This window comes from Rhinichthys klamathensis, unplaced genomic scaffold, assembly GCF_029890125.1.
Source record: "Rhinichthys klamathensis goyatoka isolate OS25496 unplaced genomic scaffold, OSU_Roscu_1.1 h1tg000206l_1, whole genome shotgun sequence".
Lineage (NCBI taxonomy): Eukaryota > Metazoa > Chordata > Actinopteri > Cypriniformes > Leuciscidae > Rhinichthys > Rhinichthys klamathensis.
The window spans coordinates 253301-270459 of record NW_026606731.1 but is presented as its reverse complement, the minus strand read 5'-3'; the positions used below and the strand labels follow the sequence as shown (position 1 = coordinate 270459).

The following is a 17159-nucleotide window of genomic DNA, read 5'->3' as shown; positions in this document are numbered from 1 at the left end:
CATTACCATAGTGGTTTGTGAAACATCTTAAAACATCAAACAAAGCATGTTTTGCGCCCATGGTTTGTTTGTGAACTGTATTGTACACTCAAAAAAATGAATTCAATGATGTCTGCCTTGTTCAATTTAAGTAACATGATTTTGTCACAACTTAATTTCATTGTGTTCAATCGACCTAATGCATTTAAAACTGAAGTTTATTTAATTATTTTGTTTTGGGACTACATGAATCATTTTTGTTGACAACTAACTGGGCGGTGGACCTGTAGTTCACAGCAATGCTTTGCAAGGGACTGCATTTGGAGAGTAAAACAATCTAACCTTTCATTGAAGTAAAATAATTGAAATTGTGGGGAAATTCACATTCCAAAAATGTTTTTCAACAAAACACGTTGGCCATAATTATTGGCCACCTTTTATTAAATACTTTTGCAGCCTCATTTTCCCAAGATATAACAGCTCTGAGTTTTCTCATTATTTTAATGCCTGATGAGTTTGAGAAACATCTGACAAGAGATCAGAGACCATTCCTCCAGAATCTCTCCAGATCCTTCAGATTCCCAGCTCCATGTTAGTGCTTCTCCTCTTTAGTTCAACCCACTCATTTTCTATAGGGTTCAGGTCAGGGAACTGGGACGGCCATTTTGTGCTCAGGCCAGGGACACATTTTTGTGTTGATTTTGATGTTTGTTTTGGATCGTCATCCTGATGAAAGATCCAACCACGGCCCATTATAAGAATTTTAGCAGAGGGCGTCCAGTTTTGATTTATCATCTGTTGGTATTTGCTAGAATCCATGATGCCATGTATCTGAACAAGATCCAGGACCTCCAGCAAAACAAATAGGCCCACAACATTAAAGATCCAGCGGTATATTTAACCGTGGGCACTTTTTATCCCTGCTTGCACCAAACCCTTCTGGTGGGGTTTAATGCCAAAAAGCTCTTTTTTTGTTTCATCTGACCACAGATCCAGGCTCCTTTTGAAGTTCCAGACATGTTTGACACCTGAATATGCTGGAGTTTGTTCTTGGATGAGCGAGGAGAATTTTTCTTGAAACCCTCCCAAACAACATGTGGTGATGTAGGGCTTGTTTTTCTGACCCCAAGACTCAACTAATCTCTGCAATTCTCCATCTGTGATCCTTGGAGAGTCTTTGGCCACTCAAACTATCATCCTCGCCGTCACCGTGCATTAAGACAATATAGACACACGTCCTCTTCCAGGCAGATTCGCAACATCTTTAGTTGATTAGAACTTCTTAATTATTGCCCTGATGGTCAAAATGGGGATTTTCAATCTTTAGCTATTTTCTTACAGCCACTTTCTATTTTGTGAAGCTCAACAATCTTTTGCTGCATATCAGAACTATATTCTTTGGTTTTACTCATTGTGATGGATGATTAAGGGAATTTGGCCTTTGTGTTTCCTAATATTTATAGTCCTGTGAAATAAGAAGTCACAGCTAGACAATTTCATGTCCCTAATTACCCTGGTGTGCTAAAAAATGTAAATATAAAATGTGAATATATGCAGAGATATTATACTCATAAAATATTCTAGGGGTGCCAATAATTGTGGCCAACGTGTTTTGTAGAAAAACATTTAGGCCCATTTCATAATGTGATTCACGTGCAACCATATCAAATATAATGATGGAATGTGAAAAAAAAAATTAACACGGTTAATTAATTAGTGCTTAATAAGTCTGATTATTTTACAGCACCCTTTCCCTCTTCATTTCTATCCTTTATATTCTTGATCACAAGACAAGGAGAATTTTGTGCACTTCAGTTTCCATGCTCCACAGGAAATGGACATGCGCTAAAGCTTCTCAATCCCAAATAAGCATGTCTCCCAGTGGGGAGTCACTCCTACGCACTACCTCTCTCGGTTCTAATGAAGGGAAACAACATCAACCAGTCCGGCCCCGGCATCCAGACACTGAGAGAACAAGAACAACAGTTGATACTGCCATAGGTTAATGTCTTAAGGAATGCTGAGGAGCATCAGGAGTCGTGTCGATCTGGCAGCTAGGGATTGTGGGATTTGGGGAGGGTTTAGAGAAGTCAGTGGGACATCATTTAGGCTAATACAATGTTGGTACAGATGGGATTAAGCCAGATTATTTGAGAACCTGATTGTTTGCAAATAGGTATGTAATGAGGATTGAAATGTGTCTCTGTTTGTTTGTTTGATTCTAAGTCATAAACTTAACCAACCAACCAACTGAAAGATGAATCCACACAATATAAACTTAGACTTGAAGCAAAGAAAGTAAGACTGCGGTACAAGAAAAAAAAAAAAAAACTGTGTACTCACAGTAATCTTATTTTAAAGTAAAAAGATCATTTTTATTATTAGAAATTATATTCAGAAATATATGTGACAAGTGTCAGAGAATGTATGTAGAACGACATCATGTCCAATGCTTCATCAGAATTGAATTTAGAATTCAGAATTTAGCCTTTTAAAATCAATTTTATGAATTTGAATTGAGGTAGCAAACAGGAAATAGAATTACAATACAAATTTGAATATAAAAAAAGCATAAGTAATGTAAATAGTCAATTATAAAGAAATTCAACTAATGTTTTTTTATTTTTTATTAAAACAAATTCTAAACAGTGGCTTGACAAAGACTTGTTTGAAAAAAGACAGACAGATAGACAGATGGATAAAAGGATAGATAGATTTTCAGCAGATCTAACAGTCTCATTGTCCAATCAGTGAAGAGATAACAACAGGCCATCAGAGACCCCCCATCAATCCAAGCAGCGCTCCCTACAGTCATCCAGTCACACACCAGCACACACACACACACCATTCAAACAGGTGCGCAGATCACGACTGAGCGACTGATGAAAATCAGCCACAAACCCCAAATGGCAACGCATAAATAACATCCCATCTAGACTGCCAATCATCAACAACAAAAACACATCCGTCAGAGACACCCGAAACAGGTCTTCCCATCAACCCCAGTGGACAGCTCCGGGAAAGTCCATGTCATTCAACATAAAGCGTCTCTCAGTGCACTCTCGGTGGCTGATGAAATCGACGGGAATATGACACCGGCCCTGTCCTCATGAGCAGAGCGAACTGTACAACCTTAGTGGAGTTCAAGCTGTGAAGGTCAGATGCCACCTGGTCCCCAGAGCGCAGTCCCCTGCAGACAGCATCAGAGCGATAGCGTGCAGGGGGCTTGTGAGCTCCCCAGTAGCGTGCCAGGGATAATCTTATCAATCGTGGGCACAGCCGATGTTATTTATCAGCCTAGCACCTGTATCATGCTGTGAGGAAGCAGGCATGGTGCATGAAGATATGGCAGAGTGCACTTTTACTACAAATGTGGAGGGCGATCAGTGCCTGAGTTGCCAGCTGTGGCCACCCTCACGGTCACTTCAGGACACAGCACATTGTCTTCAGAAATAACCCTAAAGAAGACCACCGATCGAGGGGGTTACATAACCGGTGAGTTTGTTTCAGCAAATGTGTGCGTAATAGCCTCTGACATGGCCGAATCCCTGTATAGAAACTGTGTTGTCATGGAGATAGACCATAATTAGTGAAATACTAGAGTCTTCTGCAGCATCTGTGGTCTCCCTAAATGATGCACAAGCACATATGGAGATACAGGACTGACTGCCAAAAGGGAAAGCTAGACTAATGATGTGTCAGCCGATGTTTAACCATTTTGACAGTATCAGCATCTAGGGGCATAAGAAGAAATATTCAAATGTAGAGTGGATTATCATAAATCTGATCAGCCTCTCTTCATGAGTATGACATCATTTTTGAATTCCTAGTTTCCATGGATACACTCAAATGAGTTAATATTATGAAACCTTAAAAAAAACATTCCTATTTTAACCTTTTTCACATAGAATTTTAATAATCAGTCATCATTTTACACTGAAAACAATTATTTTTTTCCGAAGCACAAAAAACATTTTTAAAACAGAGGGTCCACTGCAGTATTACTGGAGGTTTGCCAATTATGTCAAATTGTATTTTTTTTTTCTATTCATCATAACCTTGAAAATAAAAAATTTTAAAAATTTAAACAGAACAACTGTATTCTGTAACGTTCAGTTTCGTTTTCATGGACTTTTACAGTGAGTCCGAAATCGCGTACAGTCTGAGTAGGAACTACATTTGAATTTGAACTTACTTTGCGACAGTTAAAAAGGTATGTTCTATATAGTATGAATGTGTGCAGTATGAATGTAATCCGGACATACTACATCCGCCATGTAGTCATTATCATGTGACCTACCAGCGTCAATTGTGTTTTGTAAACACTAAAAACATATCGGTTGATCAATAAATTACCTACATTTTAATCTACCCACATGTAGCCTGTTCTAGTGATTCAAACAAAGACAGAAAAGCTGTATCACGTACAGATGTAATCAGTCTCTTAAGCATGCGTGTCCTACAATCTCAACTCACGCCCATTCAGAAAATAACCCTGCTCTGTCTGCTTCCTTCTTAAATTAAAAACCTGCAGTTAAAGTAACAAAAATCTCTATGACTCCCGTGATTTTGATTCAATGGGTAAAGGAGCATCCGTCCTGGAAAATTCACTACCTGTTCTACGTTCGACTTGGCCATATCCGAGCGAACAGCTGTGCACTCTGCTCACAAGTCTGCTCGCAGTCTAATTTAAATCTGGGTCCCAAGTAAGACTCATTTACAAGATGCTTTATTGTGAGCATCATCCTAGCTGGGTAAACAGACATGACTCACAACTCTATTCATTCATTCATTAACATCTAATTAGCTCACAGAAGAGCAGGTGTTCAAGAGAAAATCTGCAAAGTTTTGTTTCAGCTCCTTATGACGTTAAGGGACTTAAAAATGCATGCAGCACAGAGGAAGTTAGACTGGGTGAAGTGAAAAGATTAGTATTTTTCCACAGGAAAATAGGAAATAACAACACAGTGATTGAATTAATTGAGTAGCCTTCTGGTATTGTTAGCATTCCATGAATCAGGAAGTATCAGATATCACATGATGTGACCTTATGCCCTAACCAGTCATTGCTCTCAGTCTCAAGTCTCTGACTTAAAGGTGCTGTAAGCATAAAAATACCATAATATGTTTGCAGAGATTTAGGAAACATGCTAAGTTGCTAAATACTTCTTTCTCCGAAAACCAATGCTACATGCAATTCTGTTATGACAACTCAAAGATTTTTAGCATGGTAATGGATATGACAATGTTAAAGTATTTGGTCTTGACTACGCTGCTGCTGATATTTGCTGCTGCTGATTATTGCTACTGCTCCCGCAGAGCAAGTACAGGGACTTGTACTTTCCAATACAAACAACGATACGCTGCTGTGACATGCAAGACATACTGCTGCTGCACAAATAGCATATATAAAATTACCTGTAGCAGATCTATACAGGTGGAGCTCGGGAAGGTGGGGGGTTTCAACCCTGTGAAGAGTGCTGCAAACTGCTATAGTAACCAGCTATTTAAATTAATTTTATGTTGAGCAGCAAACTCATTGGCTGCAGATGCGACAGGAACCAATCAGCTTGTGCCATCTAGAGTTTCATGACAGTGTAAACAATGTAAATATCATCAGGTAGCATTAAGGAACCATCAGCCTGCGCCACCTAGAGTTTCATGACAGAACTTGCTATTTTTTCTACTTTGAAATGTCCATTCCGTGTCAGAATATCTGTTTTAGTTTTGGTCTGTGTGATCCAACCCACTGCCAATTTATCCAATAGTATTTTGACACCCTGGATGCCAGTTGTAGGAAAACACAGCGTATCGCAGCCATGGAAGCGAACAAATTAACTGGGCCAGAAATAGCAGATTCTAACCGAGCTAAAAAACCTTGGCAATAAAAATGTTGCAAATACATTAGCTGATCAGCTTACAGTGTAAGGCTCATTGCTTTCCATTGTCAATTGTGCGTGTTCCTATTGTGTGTCCTTAATCTGGCAACCAGCATGAGCGCCAAGTCTGAGGAGAAACAACTCTCTCCAATATTTTTGATTTGGACTGCATTACCCATTACATACTGCACCTTTAAAGGGACAGTTCATCCAGAAATGATCATTCTGTATTAGGCTGCATCCGAAATCGCATACTTCCCTATAGTACGTGAAAAACAGTAAGTGACAAAAGAAGTATGAATTCACAGTAATCATAAAAGAGTAGGTAAAAAGTCCCCGGATGACCTACTTCTTCCGGCGAGATTCTGAAGTGTGCATGATAGACACTTTCCTATCCCACGAGGCCACGGGAAAGGAATTATGAATGGCAGTGAAGCGATGTAACTGATGTTGGGGAGGTCACATGATAATGACAATATGGTGAATATAGTACGTCCAGATTACATTCATCCTATATAGAACATACCTTATTAGCGGTCGTGAAGTAATTACTTATTCAAATCAAATCAATAAGTACCTACTCAAGACAGTATGCGATCTCGGACTCAGCCATAATTTAGTCATTCTAAACCAGTACGACTTTCTTTTTTCTGCGGATCATAAAAGAAATATTTTGAGAAATGTCTCTTCAAAAATGTACTTTTGTGTAAAGTCACAGATTTGGAACGGCATGGATTTTCATATTAGGGTAGACTGTGACAAAATAATCAGATTTGAATCAATCGCTCAAATTAAAGTCGCTTTTAGGGTGTGTCAATTTAATGCGTAAACTTTTAATATGACAAAAACTTGGGGGTTGCATTGATTTGAACTAACTGGTGCAGTTTTGTGAATGCATACAACAGCAGAAAATCAGCATCTTAGAGGATTTGACTAATTATCTCTGCTTCTATTCTGTAATTTGGTACCATTAATGAATAATGCAATCTAGTCCAAACACAATTCAAAAACTTAAATTGCAATTTGGGCTCTCACCCTCTTCTGGTGACCCCTGACCCCGCCCACACTCAGCTCTGGTTCGAAACACAGCCTGAATGATTTACACGGTCTGTGTTTTTTCTTTCCATTGATCAGCCAGTGGGCTACACAGCCTGGAGCCAGCTGACCCTCGACACAACCCACTGCTTGTTAATATGCAGAGGACAAAAACTTTCAGAACATGCTAGCCAAACTCTTCTGAGGCAAATTCAGCACAGTGATGGACATACATGCGCTGTCTTTAAGTCTTGAAGTCAAAATGGTTACATGTATATTTGCAAGATGAACACCAGCACAATGTCGAAACTACCCATGGGAAACTAGTAGGACATTCTTTTCATGCTGGAAGTGAGTAAATTAATGAATCATGTAGGAAATGATGATTGATAACTAGGGTTATAGTATTTTTAAATGTTTTAAGTTGCATAGATTAAAAAAGCAGCCATAAAACTCGCCTAAATGTGCCCTGATTCCAAAACTAAGGTTTGTCCTGAACTTTCAGTTATGAACTTTTATTAATCTACATTAATGCTAAATTTGAATTCTTCGATTAGCGCCAATTCATGTTTGTTAACTTTCTACTCATCAAATTAAAACTTTTTAATGGTAGTGTACATGTAAATATTAATATTAACCCTAACATGTTCATGATACGAAATGTAAAATAATTATTAACAGAAAACTTTATTGTAAGCTACGATAAAAGCCACTATGATTTGAAAGATGATTAAGACTGTATGATTTTATCATGATTAAGTGTGATTTTATTTTTTACACTAAATACACAGAGAGATCTGTGAGTGCACACACCCATGTAATTCTCAAACAGGCATTAGCAGCAGCAGCAGCATCAGGACAGAGGTTATTATGCAGCTCTGCTGTGCCTAATGGCTTGGCATGTCCGTACAGTGTGTGCTCTGCATTATGGGGAGGCAGCAGGGTACGGGCACATGATCAGACAGCAACACCAATATCAAACACTGAAAAAGACGTCATTGGGATCAAAGCATCTGACAGATGCTTTCTGGGAAACCCAGTTTTAGGCTTTTGACTCATCTCATTTCTGAAGAGAAGCCAAAAAAGTGACCAATTTAGGAAATAAATAACAGCTCGAAATGTTCTTGCCAGACTAAGAGAGTTCTTTGTGACTTTGCACATAAACATGTTTGAGTTTTTTCAATGCTATGACTGACTATATCAGTTATTCTGAAAATAATACAGCCAGATCCATTTTTTCAGACACTGCATGTTGCTATATTTTGGGATCAGTAAGTTTTTTTTTTTAAAGAAATACTTTTCTTCAGCAAGAACAAATTATTCTTTCTATATTCATCAAAGAATCCGGAAAAAAAATCATCACATTCCTCAAAAATATGTAATGCTGTATGTAATTTCTGTACTGCGTAATAAGTTTGCAGATATTTAGGAAACAAGCTAAGTTCAAATAATTATTTCTCCGAAAAGCAATGCTACAGCCAGTTTTTCTACTTTAGAATGTGCGTTTCCTTGTCAGAATGTCTGTTTTTGTTTTGGTCTGTGTGATCCCGCCCACTGCCAATTTACCCAATAGTATTTCGACACCCCAGGTTGCCAGTTATTGGAAAAGACAGTCCATTGCAGCGGCCATTGCGTGTCCTCAGTCTGGCAACCCGCGGGAGCGCAGAGTCTGAAGAGAAACAACTCTCCAATATTTTGAACTTGGACTGCAGTACCCATTTCAACGAATATGTGTATTACATACAGCACCTTTAAGCAGTGTTTTCAACATTAATAATAATAATAATAATAAGTAATGTTTCTTGAGCAGCAAATCAGCTTATCTTTCATTAAAAAATGGATCCCAAATCGACCCTTTCGTTTGTAAATTTCAAACAAATTCCATAAGATTATTTTTTTGCTGCAGACTACAAACTAGGCTACTTCATGGGTACGAGTCAAATATGCCAAAAAACAATTTGATTGTCTGAAGAGAGCAGTCAAGGTTTAGTTGGTTGGCATCATGGCAGAGTCCAGCCAGGCAACTGCCACTGAGATGAACAGAAATGCTAACGGACAGCTTTCTCCTTCTAGATCAGAACAAAGCCTTATGTTAGTGCTCAAATGCAACATGCCGCCTCCATAACACGCACACAGTTCAACCAGCCTACGTTGCACAGGCACAATTCCTTTTGATTTATTCCCCTGAAACATAATTTAGCTGGGAAGTGCATTGTCACAAGCTGGTGTGACGTGGGTGAGTGCGTGCTCCAGGATGAAAGTGAGGGGGTGGCCGGCTGCGTGGGGAATCCGTGCCCGACGACTGCCTGGAAAACAGGGGAACTGCTCTGCTTTTTGGTAGTGATGACAGACTGGCAGCGCTCCCAGACCACCCCTCCCCACACACACCAGCATTTATACTGAAACCTCATCACCCCGATCACGGTCACCAGTCACGACTCAGATGCTCTTATCCTCAGACACCCAAAAACACTCCAAATCATCATGTAAAACGCCTGCAATGCGTGTGAGAGTGTGAAAACCAGAGTGAGAGGAGGAAAGTCTTAGAAGAAAGCACACAAAAATCAGCCTCTTTCTTTGCCACTCTAAATAAAAGAAATGAAAAGAACTACAAATTACACAAGAATGTGAATGCATCAGACCTAGACTTCTCAATAAATCCAAATACATATTTATTTCTTTATAATTATGAAATTGGAATACAGTTAGAAATGAATACAGTATTAATATATGCAATCATAGTATATATATATATATATATATATATATATATATATATATATATATATATATATATATATATATAGGCTAGAATTATTTCTGAAGGATCATGTGACACTGAAGACTGGAGTAATGGCTGATGAAAATTCAGCTTTGCATAACAGAAATAAATGATATTTGAAAGTATATTAAAATAGAAAACCATTCTTTCAAATTGTAATAATATTTCACAATATTACTGTTTTTCTGTATTTTAAATGCATGCTTGACGATGAGCATCAAAAACTTCTATCAAAAACATAGTAATGTTTCCAAACTTTTGACCGGTACTATACACACACACACACACACACACACACACACACACATATACATATATATATATAGGCCTATTAATCTATAGAGGCCTATTTATTGATATTGGCATGTCCCTGATTTGTATCCAAATTGTGTATTTTTTATTTATTTATTTTTTCAGAGAAGTTGCACTGTATTATTTGTGCCACTGTTCACCTGATTAACATTTTGAAAGGTTCCCGTGTACCACAGGGTTTCACATAAACTGAGTGCAAACACATCATCTCAAAGGACTAATATTAAGCATTAAGAAGGTTAGATCTGCTGTATAGTTATGGAGTTAAACAGCTATTGCTATAGCATTTACACAGCAAATCTCATATTCCAACTCGCAATTTAGAGCGAATGAAAAGGAGTGCCGAAGATGTACTCATTATTACGCTATCCAAAAAAAGTGCCTGAGTAACAGAAGTAATAATTCAAATTTATCACCAGATGTTCCACAATTAAAAAACGCTAACCGGCAAACGGAAGGACAGAGATGAGTCACAGCGTAGCCGAGGGCTGACATCGCTGCTTGTTATCGTGTGACCTTTAACCTCGATACACAGAAGCTGTTCCATTTTAGTCTTTTAAATGAGAGCAGTCATGGAAACTAACATGAGTTTGGATAAATTTAGCATTTTGTATAAACATAGCAGCACGGCATATATAAAGAGTTCAGGCCACTCACGCAAGCATGGACATGGTGATTTTTGATTTGTAGTGACATGTCCTGATGTATTGTACACTGTGTTTAGATCTTACTGCTCTTCTGTGGTTTGGAAATTCACACAACACAACAACTGAGCCTCAAAGCAAAAGCTGGCACGCCACATTGGATGAAAAGAGACACAAACTGTAAATATCAACAAGCTCATGCAGCGGCAGTGCAAGAATATCTGCTATGTGTGAAATACAGATTGACCACAAATTATAAACTGAATTCATATTTGCATAAACACACAGATCAAGTGCTTTCTGGTGGTAAATACACTGTTTACTGTAACACAAAGGCAAAAGGAGCATGTAAATGGTAACAAAGCTGTGTAAAACACTAGTAAATTACTCATCCATTCCTTCATTCATTCATCCTATTCCCTGTTCTTATTCCTATTTGTATTTCCATTCATATACTAACAGCATTTACACTTCTGCATTGATGAAACTTGACTAAGCAATATCTGTGGTGCCACGCAGCACTGGTGTTTCACTGACGTAATGATGAGGCTGGGTTAATGTTCCGGCCTGTCTCTGTGTCACTGGAGTAAAGAGTGTGAGTCACACACACACACTCCCAGTAATCCGCACTGGACAAATTAACCTTATTGTTGGCAGTGATCCAAAACTCCGGAACTATCATGCCATGAAGCCCCAGCCATTGCCTCTGGAGTCGTTCCTGCTCAACAATTTTTTGTTTTCACATTGCAAAAATGTTTATTATTATTATTATTATTATATTTTCAGCAAAGATAATTTTATATGTCTGAAAGATATTTTTCATGAAATGCCAAGTTGTCTTTTACAATATATATATAAATTATTAGTTAATTAATCAATTATTCTGCAATATGAATTTGCAATTACAGCTGGGAAACTGTCTATTTTTATGGGTCAAAAAGAAATATTTTTTTATATTTATATCTTTATATAAAATATTTCTCAGTAATTACTGTGTTTCCTTTACATATCAATGCATATTAACTATTAGTTAATAATTTAATTTGCAACAACAGCTGGGAAATTGTGCAGCTATGTTTATGTGTGAGAAAGGTATGTTATTTTATTTCTACTTATAGTATATCTATAATATATTTCTCAGTAATTATTAGGTTTTCTTTACAAAAAGTTATATTTATGTATAATTATTAGTTAATTAATCATTTCATTCACAATGGGAAATGTTTTATTTAAAAAATATTTCTATTTTTATCTATATTTAGAATACATTTCTGAGTAATTATTAGTCTTTCTTTACAAAAAAAAGTTATACTGAATGCATATTAATTCATAATACTTAGAATGTAGGAAATTCTGCAGCTGTAGTTTAATGCATGACATTTTGACAATTCATAAACCCACTTTTATTATGATGATTTTCAACCAACTGTTGATTTCAACTAATCCTGTTGATTATTTTCAACCAATTCTAAAAGATCCTTGAAAGACCACCACAAATTATTCTCACATTTCAAACCTTTTAACCAGCAAAATAACATCCTGACATTCAAATCAGCGCAATCAACAACATTCCGTATGTCACAGAAAAGCAAATGCTTATGTTTGCAAAGCATAAACACATCAGCATCATTATGATCACACCTTGTAATAACTGCTTTAATGAGCTCATTGTTTCTGCCTAAATGAATACATGATGTTAGCTATCTGCATGACTTGTATTATCTTAGAACTGTACATTTCTAACATATGGAAATTATTTCTGTACCTCTGATTAAAGATTACTCTAAATTGTAAAGCAGAAATATACATTTTCTGTAAAGCAGCTTCGAAACAATGTGCATTGTGAAAAGCGCTATACAAATAAATGAATTGAATGAACTGGATTGAATCAGCCAGTGTGATACAAAACACCTCTCGACTTGTACTCACTGCAAAGTGCAATAATGTGGCTGCTGTCTTCATGTACAAACTTCTTGGTCACCGCCTCCTCCATAATCTGCTTCACCTAGACATGGAAAGACATGTAATTAGGAGCTGGCGAAAAATAATGGCAAGTCAAACTTCTTTCTGCACATTGGAATCGGGTGCACAAAAGCAACTAATTAATCATGACAGCGAAACCACAAATGCTTTAATTAGCATCATTCAATTGATAAGTTTCCCCGAGAGTGCAAGGAACTGTAGAATGAGGCTTTGTCAACATTTTTCTCCTCCAGCTGTCAGTATTACAGCAAATCCCAGACTAATTAATCACAATCCTTGCAGGCAGCTTTATACTGTTTGTGTAATTTGAAGAACAGTAGAAGGGTAATTGTAGCAATAGGAAGGCGTAAATTATGGGCATCTGCTGATTACGGGCATGATTTGTGTGCACCCTATGGTATGAGATTTGCCACAAGGCCAACAGACAGCAAAAGAAAGGATGATTTAAAGGCTGATATCAAGTGTTTGGCCAGTTGTCGTTGGGATTAAAAATAAAAAAAAATAACTTGTGGAGCCAGTAACTATAGCCTGATGCATTACATAACACGCCTCGAAAGACTCGAGAACGGTTGGACGCTCGAATAGCACACACAGCATTAGTAAATGTTTATTTTAACCCAGTGCTCCACAATCCACATGATTCAAAGGAAAACAATGGCATTACAACCCATTTCCAGCCAAGCTGACAGCAGAAACAATATAGTCATTAATATTCAAGGATTTTTACAGATGAAATAAGGGGCATCCAGAGCTTGCAGCTTTTCAGTCCACACACTGATATTTTCACAATATGCTCAGCATCTAACATTGATAAATACAATGAGTTCTGGCATCCTCTTTCCAATTTAAAGGGATAGTTCATCAAAAATGAAAATGTTGTCATCAGTTACTCACCCTCATGTTGTTCCAAACCTGTATGAGTTTCTTTCTTCTGCTGAACAGAAATGAAAATATTTTGAAGAATGTTGGTAACCAGACAGTTGATGGACCATAGTATTCATAGTATGGACCACTTACATAGTATTTTTTGGAAGTCAATGGCTACCATCAACTATTTGATTAACAACATTCTTCAGAATATCTATCAGAATAAAGAAACTTACAGATTTGGAACAACAGATTTGGAACAAAGGGTGAGTAAATAGTGACAATTTTTCAAGATTTGTGGGTGAACTATCCCTTTAAGAGGATATAGTGAACACCTATGAAGGGTTGCAGTCAATCACACAAAAGTCAGTTGCACTTTATTTTACAGTATGTGCACTTTCAATACAGTATACTTACCCACGAAACAAATGAGTAATGTATGGGTTAAACATGGGTTAAGGTTAGATTTAGGGGTAGGTTCAGGGTTAATACCTAATTATTACCCAGTTAGCGTCATTACCAAGTACATAGAATGTCTGCGAAACAGGACTGTAAAATAAAGTGCTACTGAAAGCTTCTTGACAGAAAATCAGACAAACCTCAATAAAAAAAATGGGGATGTATTTCTGCAAATGCAAAAATATTCAGTAACTATTAAATAGATAATTGCAACATGGTGCAACCAATAAATATTGATGGGGGGAAAAGCAGAGAACAGGAAAACAAAACTAAGTTGTTTTGCTCTTGTGGGAGCCATTTGTGACGATCCCTGCTTCATGCAGCTGTATTAATCGTCCACTGATGCAATTTAACTTCTTAGCTAGCTGCTGATGCTTTCAGTTCCTAGGCAACCAGAAGACGGCTGACTGCAGCTTAAAGCGACAGAGACATGGGATGTAACACAAAGAAAGTCAATGGAGGAAAAAAATAAAATCTAATTCTGTGTGTATTGCAGAGGGCTGTTATTTCCTGTAAAACGGCACATTTATTTTCCTTACTATATATATACACTAATGTCCTTTGAAGTGATGTGTTTCATTTTAAATAGCGTGTACTTCTATGCCCCAAATGAAGAAAGAAAGGTAATTGTGGAAGTAACTGAAGGAGAAACACTGTTAAATCAGTGGAAATTGTTGTTGTTTTTGGTGAAAAGAGTCCAGGACATCTCTGTAGAGGAAGTAACTAATTTTAGATGCAAAAATAGGAGATTTAAGTGAATATGACGCACCAAAGTTCTTTAAAACTTGATGACCGAGACGTTAAAAATTGATTTCCTTATTAACCCAGGCCACCGGGCCACATGAGGCCAGACACCTTAAGAATTACTGCTGCTCTTCACATGCATGATTTTTGCCCTTTATTAGACATGCCCTTAACTATCATGAGAAATGATGTCTGCCAGGATTGGGCATTAAGTTGAAGAGGCTGAATCAGCATTGGACACAGTCTGTTCTGTTCTGACACATGCGACATCCTGGTACCAATTTAGGAGATCTATTCTTTGCAGCAATTCATTCAAGATTTCTATTATTCATGAGGGCTGGGTTTAAAACTAGTGTTCCCTGCACTGTAAGGGAAAAGATAAGAATTAATTATACTGATATGAAAGAATGTAACAGCTTCTTCCACTAGGCCTATACAATTCCTGGAGTGAAAACATTTGAAACTCAATGCAAATGTGAAGTCTTATCAAATAATTAATACAATTATGTTCAAGAGTGCATTCATATTATCTCAGTGTTCTTATTTTGAAGTGGTATAAAATGTTTAGCACATTAAAAATATAGGCTATATATTGTTTACACATTTTTTTTAGGTTAAGATTATACTTGGATGAATCTGTTTTCCAATACCATTACAAGGCTCATGGAATACTTGGATCTGATTGGTCAATCATACAATATTTTGTATAATGATCACAAAACTATTTCACCACTAAGATGTTCGTATATTGTTTTCTGTACTGTAATGGACTATTGGCCAACTATTATTAGATGATGTATGCTAGCATAGAGGTCCAATTAACACTATGATATCAAATAAATGTCATGTTTTATCAATACGCCGGCAATTATAGCAAAATAAACCAGTGATGTATCACATACACTTCACATACATTATTATCCCTAATTAATCTAGTGGTCGAATTAAACGGTTTTTAATAATGAGTTTGAAGCTATAATACAAAAGCTATGCCTTGGCCAGTTCAACCTGTAGCGTAAACCAACAACGGCCATACCGGTCCTATATTATGCAGATATTAATTTGACTAATCCCCTCACATAACATACAAACTTAGATAATTGAAATGAGTGTAAACAGCTAGAAAATTAGGTTAGGCTACTGTTGAATTTCCACACGAGAAAGTTTTTTTTTATATAACTATCATGCGATCAAAAGAAAATAAGCCCAGATCAAAACAAAATTCAAGCACATAACGCAACCGATTTCTTCTAATCAGTCCAATAATAAAGTAACGTTAGCGCGTTCTCTTGCAGTCGCGTTATAAATAAACCTCGAGTGCTCTGAGCGCTCGTGCAGCCCCTCAAGTATCTGTCAATGGACATTCGGTGTCGGCTCGTTTTTGTTTACATTGCAAACGACTAGCAGCATACTCGACACTGAAAACGTATTCGTCCATGCGGTTTAGGATGTATTTAGCCACTTGGAGAGGAAAGAATCTGATCACCGCAGAAACCATTGATTAAATCAATATCTCCCATATAGTCATTAAGTTATACGCGGATAAGGAAGGGTATCCGAACCCTCAGCTCTACAGGTAAAATGGTTTGAATGTGAATCTATAAGAGATATTATAGCCTGCCTGGAGACTCACAACTGTAACTTGTTATAGTAACCTAAATTGATTCACTGTAACCAGCAGCACATCTGAAACTTCCATATGCATGCACTTAATTCGGATGCACATCCTAACAACAAAGCATGCAAGATAATAGTGCAAGCGTGTTTTCAGCACGCAATCAAAACTAAGAATATGTAAGTGAATAATACTTACTTCTCTTTTGACGTTCCATAGTAATTTCTCTTTAAATTCTTCATTTGTAGTCGAACCCATTGTCCCTGACTGTTAAACAACCCAAGTGCAGCATAAACTGGCTGGACATAAATCTAAACGGCTCGCCTGCCTTTTCCCCCAATGTTTTTTATTTTATTATCCTTCCTCCCCTTTCATATAAACGTGTGTACTGACAGCTGAGCGTTGACGCATCTAAGCACTGCCGAAGCGCATCGTGAAGCCATCTTTGGTTCCTCTATGACGCAATCGCCGCTGACCCCGCCCCCTCGTCATTGTTGATCAATGGGATAAATCTCTTCACGCGCCGTACGCTGTTCAAGGCAGTGACGGCGATTTATTTTTAGCTCCCCTCCACATTTGACAGCTCAGATGGAGGCGCTTGCGGTGGTTCAACTAATCAGGCATTGTCATTAGGCGTTCATCAAGACATGATGTTTATAAGACCTATTGGATGAAAAGATACGTGATGCGTAATGGTTATAGTCGCACATTCTATTATGGAAGACACAGCTAGCTATTACCTATAAATGGCACAGGTGCATCCAAATGAAACCAAAATAATGCAACTATTGAGTTGATACAGAATATTTAGAAGCTGTTTAAGGGGGCTTTGAGGTACAATGAATTTACATACCAAGCCT

General features: G+C 37.4%; 2 protein-coding genes across 4 annotated transcripts in view; one reads left to right on the top strand and one right to left on the bottom strand.

Moving 5' to 3' along the window:
* sgsm2 (small G protein signaling modulator 2) overlaps positions 1-16777 on the bottom strand; it is a 61196-nt gene extending 44419 nt beyond the window's left edge. For all 3 annotated transcript variants that reach the window (XM_056263287.1, XM_056263288.1, XM_056263289.1), the window contains exons 1-2: positions 16498-16777; positions 12561-12636 (exon numbers count right to left, since the gene is read on the bottom strand). In XM_056263287.1, the coding sequence (XP_056119262.1) occupies positions 12561-12636; positions 16498-16557 (136 nt within the window). In that variant the 5' untranslated portion in view covers positions 16558-16777. The remainder of the gene's footprint in view (positions 1-12560; positions 12637-16497) is intronic.
* The window catches only part of tpst1 (tyrosylprotein sulfotransferase 1), a 361312-nt gene that overhangs the window by 102015 nt on the left and 242138 nt on the right, over positions 1-17159 (top strand). The window lies entirely within an intron of this gene.